General features: G+C 41.5%; 1 protein-coding gene across 4 annotated transcripts in view; it reads left to right on the plus strand.

Moving 5' to 3' along the window:
- Positions 1 to 6,186: 6,186 nt before the first annotated feature.
- LOC145442837 (metabotropic glutamate receptor 7-like) overlaps positions 6,187 to 16,141 on the plus strand; it is a 33,751-nt gene continuing 23,796 nt past the window's right edge. For 2 of the 4 annotated variants that reach the window (XR_013916166.1, XR_013916167.1), the window contains exons 1-8: positions 6,187 to 6,418; positions 6,820 to 6,863; positions 7,270 to 7,434; positions 9,638 to 9,727; positions 13,553 to 13,643; positions 14,197 to 14,270; positions 15,005 to 15,091; positions 15,407 to 15,500. Coding sequence is in view for 2 of the 4 variants with exons in the window: in XM_080320870.1 (XP_080176996.1) it covers positions 6,376 to 6,418; positions 6,820 to 6,863; positions 7,270 to 7,434; positions 9,638 to 9,727; positions 13,553 to 13,643; positions 14,197 to 14,270; positions 15,005 to 15,091; positions 15,407 to 15,500 (688 nt within the window). In the remaining 2 variants the exon portion in view is untranslated. The remainder of the gene's footprint in view (positions 6,419 to 6,819; positions 6,864 to 7,269; positions 7,435 to 9,637; positions 9,728 to 13,552; positions 13,644 to 14,196; positions 14,271 to 15,004; positions 15,092 to 15,406; positions 15,501 to 16,141) is intronic. The other 2 variants (XM_080320870.1, XM_080320862.1) reach the window with 2 other exon arrangements.

Below are 16,141 nucleotides of genomic sequence, written 5' to 3' on the forward strand. Positions count from 1 at the left end.
GTCCCGTGACGTCATGAGGTTCACGTTCGTGTTCACACAGAACCTTTCAAAAAGGTTCGCGTTCACACGAATCTGAACCTTTTTGAGGTTCACACCATCCCTAGTGGAAAGGTAACATAATACGTTGCACCGCTGCAATACCAACGCGTTGTTTCCTAGTGTCAAATGTTCTGATTGCGGTGACTAGAAAAAGCAAGACACCTTCGTCCAGACCTCAACCTCATGACCCAATTACCGGGCTGGTGACCTTTTGCTTGGATATCATCTTCTTAAATACTACTATATATGGGTGAGAGTAATGATAGCGTGGTGTGTGACGGTGGAGGCCCCGGCTTGATTTTTGGCAGCAGCATGTTCCGAAGCGTCGGAGATTTATCAGAGATTCTCCTCGCGTACTTTGCTGAGCTTACATCGGACTTACAACAAAGGCCCAGAGAAAGAGAGAGAGAGAGAGAGAGATGATACACTTTTTCGCCTGCACCATCGAGATGCTTCGACGATGGAGTTGCGATACGGCCGTGAGGTCATCTAGTCTGCGCCCGCGTTTTTTTCTCCTTCTCCATGCTATCCGTGATTGCTGAGCGCCTAGCAGGATAGCAGCGGATACCAATTTTCGAGTCTTTGGTATGACCAGGCCGGGGATCGAACCCACGACCTAACGATCGAGAAGCCGGACGCATAATCATTACACTGCCTATCAAGGATGGATTCAAGGAAGAGAAGCTAAGGTGATGCCAGATTGGGAGACCGTTCATGGTCGTTTCGACATCACATCGCATTTTACATTATGTGTATTGAGCGGGTATAAATAATAGAACCGCCGACTCTGCCCTACTCAGAGTTGGGATTCCCTAATATTTGCTATATTTTGACCTTGTTTACCACATTCTCTCGCGGCACGCCTGAGCAGTCCGATTGGCACATTAGCGAGGCGCGGCACACCGGTTGAGAACCAGCTTATAATGACATGGGTGCTGGCTTGATATGACGATATTAAGGATTACATTGCGGGCATACCATGTACCCATCTGTACCGTATAGTTTCCCATTGCATTATTGTGAATCCCAACCTGGTCGTCCAACACTGCGACCAAGAAATTAAAGGATAAGGAGAGTCTTGCAGGCCACAAAAATGGTCACTGGTCACTGGTTAGTGGTTATATAACACTTGGGCTACTCAATGTACTAGTTAGTGCTAGTCAATGCCTATATGCAGACAACAACAAAAATAGTTTATAATCTACTGGTTATTGCTGCTCCGTAATACGAGATATCATTTAATTCTATTGCATTTTCCTTTTTAAGATAAATGGGGAGCCCAAAGAACCGAACAGTGCCATAAATCTACTGATGCGTCGAATGCATTACTAATTACACGTTCTCACAAGTTAATGTATGCAACTTTGCGGTGTTACAAGTCATCACATGTATGTCTCCACTATAAATATGTGTCTACTGAGCATTTATTTTAAGCACCGTCTGGTCGGATGGTCGCGTATTAATAAATATAATTTGAACCAACTGCAATGGCTTAACCTATGCTAATTCAGACTATAAACTGAAGACAGTATAATCATAGTATAGCGTATATGCACGATTCAATATATAGAATCTAAAGTAGGCTAATGAACTTAGCACAGTTAACGCGAATAACTATTGACCGAACTTATATTTGTTGTGTTTAGATATTCATGGTTTTCGATAGCATTCGTAGTTTTACACCAGGTCGATATTCGTTATTAAGATTATGTTGACTTGTTGTACGGACAACTTCCAGGCTACTGACACCTGAAGTATAATCATTCCTAGATCCAAAACGCCTAATTTTATCACAGCAAGCACATATCCCACCTTGAGAACGCATCACGAACTACGTGATATGAATTGCAGACACGACATAATCCGGAATTCCAGTCATTTGCCATAATTTCCGTTATACATAGAAAAATGACATGTTCACAACTTGAATATAAACCGACGTTTATTACAAATCTGATTAAGAGAGATTTGAGCCGATTTTGCTAGGGTACCAGTGGAGAATTCGAGGGGCTAGTTCAAACTCATTTTCATCGTTAGCCGTTTCATGTTATCTTCAACTTCTTTTCATTCAGAGTGCAACTGCTCAATTGTGCATGTCTCTTATTCGCATTCTCTATAGGCCAGGGGTCACCAACACGCGGCCCGCGAGGTCATATTTTGCAGCCCGCGATATCATGCTAGGTTTCGGAAGAGAGCTTAGTATAGCATTTTGAAATGCTGAAATTAATAACGTCAATATCCAAGTATTGTTGTTGCTCAAAATAAGCTATTCTCCGGTGCCCGGCATCACTATTTCTCATTGTATAGCTGTATGGCTTCGACAGCGGCAATAGCGTTTCACGGAGGAAGAAATAGCTGATATGAATGGGCAATTGGTCATTTGGGCATATTGTATTGACGTGCAATGGCCCAGACACTGCCAACTCACATCAGCCTGTGGGGCTTTCCATCAAGATCAAGCTTTTCGAGAGGATAGTTTTACAGAAAGTACCGTGTCTATCTAACACCAACGATCTAACATCGATTCTTCAATCGCTGAAAAGTGTTGTAAATTATCGTGCCCAGCTCCTACTTCAAAATAGAAATATAGTTACGATCATGATATTTTGGTTATACTTGTATGTCTTTAATAAATTAGGATTTCTTCTGTGGTAACTATGCCCGTCGCCCAGCATGTTAGACAGCACGGCGTTTTACTGATGTAATGTTTTAAAAGCGTGGTTGTTAGACTGCGTGCCCTGTTTTGATCTCGATATCGAATTCATGCGGTCCGCAGCCTCTACGAACCGGCTTTAAGTTGGTGACCCCTGCTCGAAGCCATAGTGGTGTTAAATACTACTTCAAATCGTTTCGATGCGCTCCAATCGTTTCATTATATCTTGTGTGTTGTGATCTGATGAAAATTTCTGCAATGCTTGCTTGCTTGGTTGATTGTAGTCTTGGTAAGTGCCTTGCGGGGAAAGCATTTTGGATCATTTGGAAATCAGACAAACGTTACGGGATGATTCTTGCGCAGCTTATACGTTCTTTATGGTTGTTCAAAATTGGCCAACTTTGAAAAAATCCTTTTTTAGAAACGTACTGCCATTGATTGCTTGCATAGATATCTAGAATATCTTGCTTGGTTTGTTGCCATATGTTGTTTCGTTTCATCGTGGACTATAGTATTTGTAATTCTACCGCGATTGGGATCAGTATCAGGCATATTCGATGATTTCTAATGCAGTATGGAGTGTTCGTTAGGTATTTCGACGCAATCCGGCGAAATGTAATTCGATAAACTGATGATTTCTTCGTCTTTATTAACGTGGTCATATGATTTAGCACTGGTCCCCAAACCCAATTTTATCGCGGGCCATATCAGCGTGTTTTTGTTCCCTTCGGTAGACCCGATATATTACCTGGGCAAGGTTATATAAAGTTTGGACAAATATAGCAACAACACATGGTTGAATTGGATATACACATCGATCGCAACATTCTAGACACGATAGCTTAAGGTTGCCATATTTTGTTAATGTGAAAAGAGGGCATTATTTCAAAATTTTCAGACTTGCAATACCGGAGGAAAATCCATTTCGTAAAAGGTCAACTTTTTGAGTCAACTTCCGAGATACAGTTTTTCTTTCACATTATCCGTTGGTTGGCTAAAAAAATGTCATCTTTTCGGTCCAGATCCCGCAATAGCCGCCGGAAGGTTACTTCACTGCTAATTTACTGTATCTCGCTCCAATTTTACCCTATATTTAAACAGAATTCTCAAAAAGAGGAAAAAATCTTAAAAACAGGGACATTTGTGCGTCCTCCGAGGACACTTTCTAAAAAATTCAAAAAAGAGGACAGATCCTCCTAAAAGAGGACGTATGGTAACCCTACGAAGCTACGATAGCTCCATTAGTCACTAATTACGGGACACTTAAGCATGGATACAGAAATCTTACCTAAGTTGCGGGGGTTTAGCTAGGCTCTTTCTCACCAGTCACCATATACGGTCCGCGTAAGGTAGGCCTATGTCTTACAAAAGTCTAGAAAAAAACGTCATGCTAAAAGTCAGCAGTTAAAGAATCATAAAAAATAAAGGTCTTATGTAAAATAACAGAGGTAGTCGAAACAGCTTGTATGCAAAAACAATAACAGGTAATCGAAGTTGTCTCACGAAATCATTATTGAATAAACACCGGTCTCTATGAGAATTAGTAAACCCTGTCAGACACGAATTTCCGTAAATCCAGTATACGAAACCGTGAAATCGACAAGATGCTTTAAAACTTCGAAGATAAAAAACATTTACCGTTGTTGTTGTTTGTGGTGTTCATGGTATTCCTTATTTTTGATTCCGTAACTGCGGACTTGTTGCACGGCCCACTTGTAGGCTTTTTAAGACACCGCTTACGCGAAAGGGATGGCGAGGAGGAGCCTAAATAAACCTCCAACACTCATAGACAGGAATTCTGGAGTACACCTCGGTCGGACTCGAACCCACAACCCATAGGTGTTGCAGCTGTGGATTATACTACTACGATATCTCGTCACTTTACATTTACAGTTACTCCTATTCCTCATAGGCAGGCCGTGTTATTTTTGGCATTTCAGGAGCCAGATGCCAAAACTGCCAAAAATGAAAATTTGAAAATGCCAAAAATAAGCAAGTTTTGGCATATGCCAAAAATACCATGGCCTGCCAAATAGTGTATTTCGTCCATGGTGTTGTGATAACAGGACCGCGTTACAAGCGAGAAGAGCGTTTGTGAAAGGCAGGTTTCTTAATCTAGGTCCAGCCCACCCATTAGGGGTGAAAGCATACTGTCCTTAATGGTGTGGGCACAGCGAGATTGAACGGCTCACGGCATTTGGTTTACGTCATACTTTCCATTTTTCCAACGGCAATTTTACGACCATTTTTGACCGGCTTGTCGAGCGCTAAATTTGATAAAACGGGTATCAATGAGAAGCTGCCTCAGTACTGATTATTAAAATATAAATTATAGGCCTATTCTGCTCATGGAACTGGAATCCCCAAAATCAACCACGATTTTGCATTGTGATCGAGTTGAACATTGTGACGCAACAAACTGTCTGGCTATTTCTGAGCTGTATAGTCTCGTTTTGCCAGACAGTCTTGTTGCGTCAATGTTCTTAAACAAGCTAACCTTCCCAGAACTCTTCCATGCGAGTTGGTAATAGCCACCTGAAGTGAAAAAAGTCCTCCGAAAATATATGGGTAGACTGAAGGAGAAATGATAGTCGGGCTACTAAATAGAATGTGTTGAGAGACAACACAGGAAACTCATAGAAAAGGATCGGGAAGAAAATTCTTTCCGCGATGTGATCGATGGCACTGGCGAAGTGATCTCTTTTCATGATGCATGGAAGGCGGTTTGGCCCTCCAAAGATTTTGAAGCTCTGAAAACCTTTTGTGGATGACTGGCAACATTCTTTCCCTAAACGGCTACTGTTGAAGCCGATATTTCCCAGATTCGTTGGGCGAGAAATGAATTTAGGAGAAACTTAGCTGACCTGAGTTTGGAAGCACTGTTACAGTGCAAACGATTTAAGTCTATTCAACAGCTGTAACAATCAGCTGTTGAGCGTGTTTGTTGGGCTTTTCTTTTTTTTTTGCTTATTGGCACCGATTCCGATGGATACTGCATATTTTGTGGTTTCGTTTGATATTATTAACCTATGAAATCGTTAGGTTTTTTCTTCTTCTTATTGTTTGTTGGCACTGATTATACGTGGATGCTGCACATTTTCTGGTCTTTTGACAAACTAGCCCGAATAAAGTGTTTTTGTGACTAATTCAAGGCTGAAACTATCTATTTAAAGGACGATGCCAAAACTGCCAAAAATAAAAATCGAAAAATGCCAAAAATAAGTTATTTTTGGCAGTTTTGGCACATGCCAAAAATAACACGGCCTGCTCATAGGCATTGTACCCTCTACGCTACGCGCGTGTTTGGCCGCGCACTGCTGACAAAGTCGCCGCGCACAGAAAAATCTTTGCCGCGCAAAAAAATCCGGAGTGATGACATTTTTTTTAGTCGTTACGCGCTGTTGTCCAAGAGACCGCGCAGTGAGTTGGTGATTGCACCAGACTCGTGAAAAATTAGAGGGAGCGTTGCTCATGGATGTAGATTGTAGCATCCGTGAATAGGGTGCTGGTGATATTACAGTGAGCTCACCAGTGCAAATTTATTTCAACGGATTACAATTCGGCATCCTGGTTTCTAACTGGAAATAACGTGGAAATGGACCCAGTGTCTACTTCAAATGTTCATAATATTGTACAGATACGTCGCGAAACAATAGAATCAGCCTAATGTATTAGTCAACGCCATGATTTCACTTTACGTTTGTGGAACATTTATCACTATTTTTGGTGAGTAAATATATCTATTATTTCGAAATCATACGGATAGCGTATAGTGAGCTCCCTGAATGTGATATGGTATCTAAAAAATAACGCGTGGTACCTATACGCTATGGCTGCTGTGCTGCTACATTTTACAAATGAACGCCGACGTCCACCGTCCAGTATCTGTTGAACGACATTGTACCGCTTATATTGAGGCTATGTAAAAATGTGGATATCTAAATACCGTTCGATGACTCGATGTATCCTCATGTTTGCTTTGATGTAGGCTACTCAAAATAAAAGTGGAAACGAGGAATGTTTGTCAATCATTGAGTGTATTTGGGCGGTAATATGAACGCTTAGCGTCAATTAAGATGAACCCACTGATGAATCATATCACCTCATGTGAAAACATTTCTACACAGGATGTATCGGCGGAGGTGTCGCGCAATCAACTGGGACGAGTAACGTGAGTATTATTCTGCTGCATAAATTTTGTCACGCCATGCGGGATTTCTGAAAAGCAGACTGGTAATCAGATCGGACATATAGCGACAATATTGGATTATACGCTGGTGTTGAAGAGTAACGGGTCACCAACAAAACTATCTAAACAATAACTTTCGTCGATAATTGTCTACTAGTTACAATGGGCACATGACTTTGACTCAAAACCTCGACTCTCACGACTCGACTCGAATTATCTAATTTCATATGATGGGAGATCCCGCTGCGCCACTGGAATATGGACTAGCTAATGAGTATGTGCGAAGTATTCAATTCAGTTTCCAACGGAGGTTCTCTTAATTAGCAAGAACCATTAGAACGCTACCACCATACCCTGCCAACGATTCAGGGGGTAATTATTCTTACAGCTGGTTACCACACGTCGGGATTCAGACTATAAAGTGCAATATCGACCAGGTGATATTCTTATTGCTGGCATGGTGCCGGTACACAGCAGAGAAAGCGAGAACTGTACCATCATTCGAGAGAGCGGGATACAAGCTGTTGAAACGATGAATATGATCATCGATCAGGTACGAGTTTCAATCTCAAACTCAACCTAAGTAATTCGACTGTTTTAAAAATAAAGACACCACGAGCTATGAGGTAGTTGTGGTGCTTTAGTCTAGCTAGGGGTGTGTAACCTGTTGGTGCTCGAAATATAAGGCACCGTGATTCCGGCTCATAAATAGTGTTACCGTGTGGAATGAACATGGCTAAAGATACATTTATGTGCTCTAAATTGTGCTCGTCGTCTCCATCAGCCCTATACCAGGGAAGTTGATCACGTGGGCTAAGAAAGGATAGCACATTAACAGTAATAATCCAAATACAAATATCATTAATAAAATTACTTCAAATAATGTTCAAGCGTCGCGCGACTACAACACAGTCATGCACATATAGTAATCCGATGGATCTAATCGGATGGAAAGTTTTATGTAGCCTACGTATAATTCTATAATATGAATATATGAACATAACACATATCATTGAACTTTCACTAATTTTCCAATTTTCCAAATAGTTCCGTGGCCCACCTCAAAATACTCTTGTGGTCCACCAGTGGGCCATGGCCCACACTTTAGGAACCCATAAGCTAGAAAATCAGATGTGAAAAATAATGGGTTGGTAAGCCTTGTCGATTCAGATCATGTAGCCTACTAATAGCAAAGATTCACCGATAATTTTTTCTGTCCGTATATTGCGACCTTGTTGGAGTTACATAACCTTACAAGTGAACCAGGGAGAACCTAGCAAATCTAGCAAATCTAGCATTCTATCAATTATTCAAAAGTATAATAATTCAATCAATGGTCGCAAGGGTGTGAATGACCAACTGAACCCTACTAGAAACTTCAGAAATACTGACAACACTTGGGTAGGAACTCTGGAGTCGACTTCGGTCGGACTCGAACCCACAACCCATTGGTGTAAGAGCAGTTTAAAACCTATTTGCGACTGTCGGATAATAAACACTACTGACACCAATGTGAAGAAGATCCGAATTACAACATGCTTACGGCCTGTCTTCGGCAAATCTCATGACCATGGTGACAAATATGTACGGCGATTGAGTTGACGTCTCTAGACAGAGAGACCGCCCAATATTAGGCAGTAGGGATGGTGTGAACGTGAGGTTCACGTTCGCGTTCTGTGTGTGAACCTCGGAAATTCAGAGGTTCGCGTTCACAATAGAACCTTGATAGGTTCTGCACTGTGAACCTTTTTAATGTATTACAATTTTTACTTTATTATGACATCTTTGGTAGGAATTTATTGCATTTCAACTGCGGGCCGGTGCCTCTATGCATAGCGCTGGCAGCAGAAAAAATCAACACAAAACGAATATGCACCTTGACAGTCTCAATGATTTTACTTGCTTTGTTACAAAAGTTTGCTCCAAATATCCAGCTTTCCGATGGTGAATATTTAGCGACTCTCCGCTGTGATCTCGACTCGCAATCACACAATGTCACGAGCGAAATACACTTATAGTAGTCAACGAATGATGCTTATTCAACCAATCAATCTTGACTTCATATGTTTATTTGGGGTTTTGGCTACTGCTGTATAACTTATTAATGGGATAATATCGGTAGCAAGCATAGAAACCCTGTTTTACACTCTGCTCAAAATCAATGTAGCAATGCTCAGACGCCGAATACTGTCCGGTCTGGCCAAGACCGTTAAGGTTTTTCTTATATTCCCTGATAAGTCCTCGTCGAAGTTGTTGGCAAAGCGACGGATAATATTGATTTTATGGAAGTATTATATCATTTGATTGCCTCAGTTGATACATTCAGCGACGTTTAAAACGCCAATATGTACTTCCGCATTGTGGGATTATGTGGCCCGAGTCGTCGCTAGGTATCGTGTACGTATACATGTGCATATAGGCTATCACTTCATTGAAAGATAGGGTTGGAATTGGCAATATGACGTCACGTGACGTCATGAGGTTCACGTTCGTGTTCACACAGAACCTTTCAAAAAGGTTCGCGTTCACACGAACCTGAACCTTTCAGAGGTTCACACCATCCCTATTAGGCAGGTCTATCTTAAGTTCGACCAACCACACTTATAAAATGTAGCCTATGCATCAAGATAATGTCAATAAAACAACTGCCTGGACAAAAATGGTAGTAAAATTCTATAAGCAGAAGAAAACTTCATGATCATTCGAAACTACTCTACTTTCTTCCAATATCATGATCGCATGTCCTCTCGTGTCAGGTTAATTCTGATGATAAGATCCTGCCTGGAATCAAGCTGGGAAGCATTATAATCGATACTTGTAACTCGGATAATGAAGCTGTAAGACGGGTAAGAATGGATATTATTGCAAGTGGGTTTCTATCATTGGTATATATCAAGTGTGGCCAACTTCCACCTAATTGCGATCAACAGAAAACTTTCTCATGGGCCTGCGGCTTACTTTTATATTGCGTTGTAATTATTAGTTTATGTCTCCCCTTAATAAAGCCCATGAGTGGAAATTTACTAAAATTTATTAATTTAGTTCAGTTAATAATACGAGCTCGAAAAGAATTAGTTAGCCATTTCCGTGCTTTGTCGTTCGAAGAATCAGGGGGGATGATTAAGACCAGGGTTGTAACCAAGTCACATTGTTCCGAGTCACGAGTCAATCTTACTTTTGTGGTTTTGACTCGAGTCAAGTCGAGTCATTTTCAATTCATCACCGAGTCGAGTCCGAGTCCAAGTCACCGTTTAAAGGCTCAAGTCCGAGTCATAGTGTTATGACTCGAGTCGAGTCCAAGTCACAGTATTGAAGTCATGTTAAACTCATGTTTTCAATCCTGAATTAGCTTATAGCTTATAGCGAATCAACGAATTCATTCTATATGCTATCTGATATAGAACCAACGAATTCACGTCTAGATACCAGCTGATAGAGAATCAGAATCAACAGATGCAGGTTTATGTAGACGTATAGTTTTTCTTTCATATTATCAGGTGGTTGAATAAAAAAAGGTCAGCTTGCCTGCTCAGCTCCCGAAATAGCCGCCGGAGCGTTACTAATATGAGAGGAAATTTTGGATTAACTACAAATAGAGATTTTCGAATTTTACCGGCCCATCTCATGATATTGTTATATTGTGTTAAAATATGATTCATAGCAAATTTGGCTCAATTCCAACTAGAAAGAGCAAATTTATTAGAGTGGAATATTTTGGATATGAAAAAATAGTCGGCTTACTACTAGCATACTATTATATTATATGAAATAATTTCTCAACAAAAACACTCCCTTTATTTTCAAATATAAAATTTTCTCCTCTCATATCATTGATTATACTTTTTAAAATTAAACCAGATTCAGTGTTCTTTTTATGCAACATAACAATTTTACCAAGTAGCCACCCAGTAAGATAAATAAGAAGTTATTTTTGAACAACCCTATTGTACAAACATCACACAACATTAGCCATTCATTATTACTCACGTGCACAATGCATATACCTAACAAAACGTCAAATGGACGGAGTGTATTGTGTGTTTTCACTGACAGCAGATCAAATCAATGATGAGTTACAATTCAAAATACTTAAGTGTAAAGGAGATCCTCATATATGTTATAGCGGCATGGCCGTCTTCGTTGATTTCGCGAAAGCCTTCGACTCGGTCTCGCGCCCAGCCATGGCGGAGATCCTCAGATTCTATGGAATTCCTGAGGTGATAACGTACGCCATTATGGCCCTCTACACTGACACACGAGCGTGAGTCCGAACAGATGACGGCCCAAGCGGAGATTTCAACACTTCGGCTGGTGTGCTTCAAGGTGACACCCTGGCACCATTCTTGTTCGTGGTCATCCTTGACTTCGTGCTACGAACGGCCTTCCCGGATACTACGAACTTCTTTGAATGGCGGCCACGGCAAGGAACGCGCACGCGTACGACTCGCGAGGCAATCCACCTAGGTATTCTTGCCTACGCAGACGACCTAGCCCTGCTTGCCCCGAACACCGCATCGGCACAGCGTCCCATTAACCAGCTAGAGGCCGCCGCCGCTCTTGTTGGCCTCCAGATCAACGCGAAGAAGACTGAGGTTCTGGCCATACCAGCTCTACCGGAGAACGCCACACCAATTCAACTGGGAGATATCGATCTCAAGTATGTAACGAGTTTTGTATACCTCGGTATTGACGTCGCTGACTCTGGATAAGCGCTCAAGGCGAGGCGAGCAAAGGCCTGGGGCGCGGCAAGACGGCTAAATAGCCTCTTCCATTCAAGTGCCTCAACCCAGCTCAAGACCCGCATCTTCCGTGCCACTGTCGAGCAGGTTCTTCTCTACGGAATAGAAGCACTCACGCTGACAGAAAAGCTGGCTAAGACACTCAACGCCAACTACGATGCACTCCTCCGCTACGCACTCGGCATCCACCACCCGGAGCACATATCCACCAATGCTCTGCGCAAACTCACAAAAACAGTCCCAGGCCGTTTGCTGGCTGCTGAACGACGCTTACGCTTAATCGGTCATCCAGTGCGGCATCAAGACGATCAACCAGCCGCCGCCATCATCAACCACATTCCGACGGAGCCATGGCGCAGAGGTGGCTGGAATAGAACCACATGGTGCTCAACAATAGAGACCGAGCTAGCGCAACGCGGGCTATCGCTCGAAGACGCCCATGACCGCCCACGCTGGAGGCGCTTAATAATAGGGCCCAAAACTGACTATCTTGATGTTCATTTGTTTCCTGTTTTCTTTTGCCCTTTTATTTAATTGAAAGCCGATATAGGCATGGCCTTAGAATAAATCCACATCTACTGAAACACGTTCCACTGGTGCACTAGATACAGGAATGGACAAGCATTTTTGAACCACATTGAAGATTGGATACTCATTATTTCTGGTCGCCCAATAATGCAAAGAATCATCGCCTTTAAATCTACACATGAGCTTATTTGTCTCTTCCAAGTACTTGACCATCTGATGTATTTCATGGCCTCTATTTGAACTTTGCTTCGATTGTTTGCTTGTATAATTGAAAAGTCTCGAGTACTTTGATGGCGGAGGATCTATTACCTCTTCATCACAGGATGATTTTGTCCAATGCATTGCTACTATATGTGACATTGTCTGTTGTTTTTACGGCGGCATATCTGATATCAGGCGAGTGCAACGAAAGCAGTGGCGACAAATAGCGATATCGGCAGAATTCGTCATATGCGTTGATCTAGCCAGTACGATTCGCAAATTTCTTCATCTTCAACTTCAAGTCATATAAAATATGCCGAGTCAATGACTTGGGTCGAGTCATGCGTAATGACTCGAGTACAAGTCGAGTCAATCCAAATATTGACTCGAGTCGAGTCGAGTCATTTTCCCTTTTCAAGAAAAGGACTCGAGTCAAGTCGAGTCACTAAAAAGTCGTGACTCGAGTCCGACTCGAGTCGAGTCATGACTCGAGTCATTACAACCCTGATTAAGACATTATATATTTCCTAGTTTTCCATAATCAAGTAGTGTGCCAAGTCTCTTCAAGTTAATGACCACACTATTCGACTAAACAGAGACGTAGCAACCTGTTTGCCACACCTGATATATCGGCTGCATACCCCATTGAATTATGATATATGATATATAGATGAACTTGTCAGCACATGTGTGCACTGTGCATTGTGCAATGTGCATTGTGCATGAACTGGCGAAGTGTTCATCTCCATGCATCGTGTTAATAGGAGCGAAACAAGTCGATTACAAATGGACTACAACACGGATGATCTTGAGACAGCTGTAATATGAAACCAAATTTCTAGCGAGCGTATGCTTTTGTACATACATATGCACAGGATTATTCATTTTTACAGAGTATAGGCATCAGGCATGTGCTGTATCAAGATCAAATCCATCCTGACCTACTAATTATCATGCACGTCAGGATGTCACGTATTTTGTTATGTAATTATTAACTTGGTTTTCTTTATCAACTAAGCAAGCTATATCATTGACGAGAGATGTATATAGCAATATAGCTGCAGTGAGACTATTTACCTGCTAGTGAGAAATAAACTGTTGAGTTGCTGACAAATACTTGCCTTTATGATTAAAATGAATCAGAGTCGTACTAAGGCATTCGTATGAGCGCTGGTACGTATGGTTGCTTTCGTGTCGTTTCAGTTACTTTCGAATATCATACCGCACCTGTCAGACGAAGATGTCCGGTGTTCTAATCTACAAACCGACGCGCCGTCGCGCCCACTGGTGGCAGGTACGGGATTAATTCTTATGATTGTATAATTCACGTCCCCTACACCAAAGGCATATAAGGTGGCCATGATATATCTCCCCACTTGCACATATAGTCACACCTTCAGCCCTATAGCTGCAGTTCTATAACTATACTCATGTTGTATAGCTGTAGTCATATCGTACAGTATATTTTCAGCATAATTGCGGATGTATCACTTCTAGGGCTCAGAGACGCGGGAATTTATCATTTTCAAATCGTAAGAATCTGTGCGGTGCAGGATTGCAGTCCGAAATTTACGAAATAAAAATCCCAAAAATATGTCGAGTCATGTCCAAATTGGAATATGACTAAAATTAACTCTGAAATGAAATGGAGTCATTCGACTTGTCCCGATCTTGGAGTTGCCTTGCTAGCTCAGCGCTCGTTGTCCAGTGACCACGCATAGATTGAGCTGGACTGTTACGCCGGGTACACTTCCCGCGGCTACCCTAAATATTTACCCAGAACCAGGCCCCTTGTGGCGCGGGTTTTCGCAACCAGATTATGAGAAATTAGAGAACCATGATTTCAGGAGTCAGCGGCGGTGCGTCAAGCTCGGTGTCGATTCAGGCGGCGAATATTTTACAGGCGTATTCAGTTCCACAGGTGAGCAATACACTTTAATATGGTGATTCCAATATTTGGAATGATTATAAAATTCCAATTCCGGGCTTTTGACATCCCAGCTGTCTGGATGAAGCTTGTTTATTTACTTAAAATGGAAGACAACAAAGTCACTAACAGAATATTACTGGCTAAAGCAACTATTTAGCTAGGCTGCATACATATATGCAGTTACGATTTCCAGTGATTCTTGCCCTATTATAGTTAATGGTTTTGTTTTCCAAATGAGTTAAAATATAGCTCATGGAAACATAATTGCGAGTGGTTATGCGTTACATGGTATGATATAAGATCTGATACTCTCTCATAGGAAACGTATTCCATGTAACAAAAGCTTTTCGTAGTTCCTATGAGCTACACATGACACACCTCCCTAAATATCGCCAAAATAACAGATTTACGTCAGGCATGTTGTGCAGGATGAATTTGCGGTGAGCGATACAAATTCACTATGTCAATAATTTCGACCCCACACTGCAATATTCCTGTGGAATTTCGTTGTTTCTCCACTTTACAGGGATGATAACGACAACATATACAAATCTTCATATTGTACATATTGTAGATACATATTCTATGCTTGGTGACTACGGAAGAAACTGGTTTGGAATTGCAGTTCATCTAGTCACGTATATTAGTCGCTTTAACGGCCAATAATGTTTAACAATACTCGCAAATCACACATGTAAAACAAACACATGCATCATCGATTTCAGGTTAGTTACTGGTCAAGTAGTTCAGAACTCAGCAACAAAGACCGGTTCAAGTCTTTCTTCAGAGTTGTGCCTCCGGATGGCAAGCAGGTGAAATTTGGATGTTATATTGAGATCGCAATTGTGTAAACTATGTGTGCATTGTTTTGACGGTGGCTAACACCCCCTCCCACCGTGAAAATAGAGACATATTGTGACAGTAATTCGTGCGAAGCGCGAAGAACACTTTCGAAGTCGAACAAATCTGCTAGGAATCTCCCAGTGTCATGTTGATTTACTGTCGTATGTATTCGATTGTTCCACGATTACCATGTAGAATCCGTCGTGTATCCACACCGACATTAATGGTTATCTATCAAAAGTTGTCTCACTATTTCGCACTGATAATTCTGAATTTCATTCCAGGCGGAAGCGATTATTGCATTTGCAAAAGAACGAGGCTGGACATATATATCAATAGTTTACGAGGACGACGCATACGGCCTAAATGGTTTTCACGGTAATAAAACCAGATCAGGACAGGGCAGTGGAGTTTTATCAGACATTGTCCTTCAAAATAAGAATAAATCTTATAAATGACGAAGGCACCTTTCTGATTGTAAATGCGATTAAATAGCAACAATGGCAAATAATAATCAACAAGTTTGTTACATTCAAGTGTGATATCATTATTATTTGATTGGCGGTGTGTGATGTATAACCAGTTGTGTCACAGAGTCTAATTGTGCATTCGGTATGACTATAGCGAACTATTACGGTTGTACCGAGGCGAGAAAAGCCCACACAAACCCATGGCGAGAGTACTGCTAAGTACAGTTCTCCCGTCGTTGTGACGTCCTGAAACAATTACTTTTGTATCAACAATGAATATCCCGTGTATATATGCGCGCATCGATGCGGGTAGGATCTCTTCCCTAAATCAGAGGTTCTCGAACCTTTGTCAACTGCGTAACCTTTCGAATTATTCGCATGTGTGGCGTTTCGCTTGATATAATGTTGCATTACGTGTGCGCGATTGAAAGAACAAATGCAGCAAGCTATTTGTTCACACTGTCAAACATCATTTCCCACGGAAAATTATATTCTTGGAAATATTTTACCTAGGAACAAGCTAAAATTGTGTTCAACGGAAGGTCCGTG

This window comes from Botryllus schlosseri, chromosome 1 (assembly GCF_051294905.1).
Source record: "Botryllus schlosseri isolate E-star chromosome 1, Bs_hap1, whole genome shotgun sequence".
NCBI classification, from domain to species: Eukaryota; Metazoa; Chordata; class Ascidiacea; order Stolidobranchia; family Styelidae; genus Botryllus; species Botryllus schlosseri.